The sequence below is a fragment of the Oncorhynchus tshawytscha genome, unplaced genomic scaffold, assembly GCF_018296145.1.
Source record: "Oncorhynchus tshawytscha isolate Ot180627B unplaced genomic scaffold, Otsh_v2.0 Un_contig_6529_pilon_pilon, whole genome shotgun sequence".
Taxonomy (NCBI): Eukaryota; Metazoa; Chordata; class Actinopteri; order Salmoniformes; family Salmonidae; genus Oncorhynchus; species Oncorhynchus tshawytscha.
This window is the reverse complement of record NW_024609602.1, coordinates 182615-183937: the sequence shown is the minus strand read 5'-3', so window position 1 is coordinate 183937 and position 1323 is coordinate 182615. Positions and strand designations below refer to the sequence as shown.

Genomic DNA, 1323 nt, shown 5'->3' with positions numbered 1-1323 from the left:
CTGGTCAAGCTCTCCTCTCTTCTCCTCTCTTCTCCTCTCCTCTCTGGTCAAGCTCTCCTCTCTTCTCCTCTCTTCTACTCTCCTCTCTGGTCAAGCTCTCCTCTCTTCTCTCTCTCTTCTCTCTCTCTTCTCTCTCTGGTCAAGCTCTCCTCTCTTCTCCTCTCTTCTCCTCTCCTCTCTGGTCAAGCTCTCCTCTCTTCTCCTCTTCCTCTCTCTCTCTGGTCAAGCTCTCTCTCTACCTCTCCTCTCTGGTCAAGCTCTCCTCTCTTCTCCTCTCTTCTCCTCTCCTCTCTGGTCAAGCTCTCCTCTCTTCTACTCTCCTCTCTGGTCAAGCTCTCCTCTCTTCTCCTCTCTTCTACTCTCCTCTCTGGTCAAGCTCTCCTCTCTTCTACTCTCCTCTCTGGTCAAGCTCTCCTCTCTTCTCCTCTCTTCTACTCTCCTCTCTGGTCAAGCTCTCCTCTCTTCTCCTCTCTTCTACTCTCCTCTCTGGTCAAGCTCTCCTCTCTTCTACTCTCCTCTCTGGTCAAGCTCTCCTCTCTTCTCCTCTCTTCTACTCTCCTCTCTGGTCAAGCTCTCCTCTCTTGTCCTCTCCTTTCTTTTGTGCGTGTGCGTGTTTACCCACGCTTGCGTTCATGTGCATGTCCCTACGTGCCTGTGCGTCTGCACCCTCACAGGTGTGGCTATATGTGTAACAGTACAGCTTGATCCCCGCTAGTCGTCCAGGTGCTGCTCTTCCCAGGTGGAGGTGGGTATAGCGCTGTAGGGGTCCATGATGACCCGGGCACAGCGGATGATCATGGCCACCAGGAGAAGGCAGAGGAAGGCCACACAGGCCAGCGTCATGCCCTGGTCCACGTCCACAAACTCTGGGTCGGGAGTGGCCCCCTCCTCCATGCCTGCTGCTGCTGCTGTCGTTGGGTCTCTATGTTGTCACTGTCCTCCGCCGCACACACACACACCTCTACCATCCTGAGAATGGATCTGGAGGAGGGGGAGGAGGCGGGAGGGGGAAAAGGATGGAGGCAGGATGGGGAGAAGGGAGGAGGCAGGGTGGGGAGAAGGGAGGAGGCAGGATGGGGAGAACGGAGGAGGCAGGAGGGAAAAGGGGGAGGAGGCAGGAGGGCAAAAGGGAGGAGGCAGGAGGGCAAAAAGGGAGGAGGGAGGAGGCAGGAGGGGAAAAAAGGGGAGGAGGCAGGAGGGAGGCAAAAAAGGGAGGAGGCAGGAGGGCAAAAGGAGGAGGAGGGAGGCAGGAGGGCAAAGGGGAAAAGGGAGGAGGCAGGAGGGCAAAAGGGAGGAGGCAGGAGGGGCAAAAAGGGAGGAGGC

General features: G+C 57.1%; 1 protein-coding gene across 1 annotated transcript; it reads right to left on the bottom strand.

The window, feature by feature from the left end:
• Positions 1-545: 545 nt before the first annotated feature.
• LOC112240752 (cortexin domain-containing 1-like) lies at positions 546-978 on the bottom strand. The gene has a single exon (XM_024408996.2). The coding sequence runs from the start codon at positions 892-894 to the stop codon at positions 712-714; it is 183 nt and encodes a 60-aa protein (XP_024264764.2). The 5' UTR covers positions 895-978; the 3' UTR covers positions 546-711.
• Positions 979-1323: the final 345 nt, after the last annotated feature.

Coding starts and splice junctions, on each gene's coding strand:
- LOC112240752 (XM_024408996.2), bottom strand. CDS start 894: ATGGAGGAGGGGGCCACTCCCGACCCAGAGTTTGTGGACGTGGACCAG.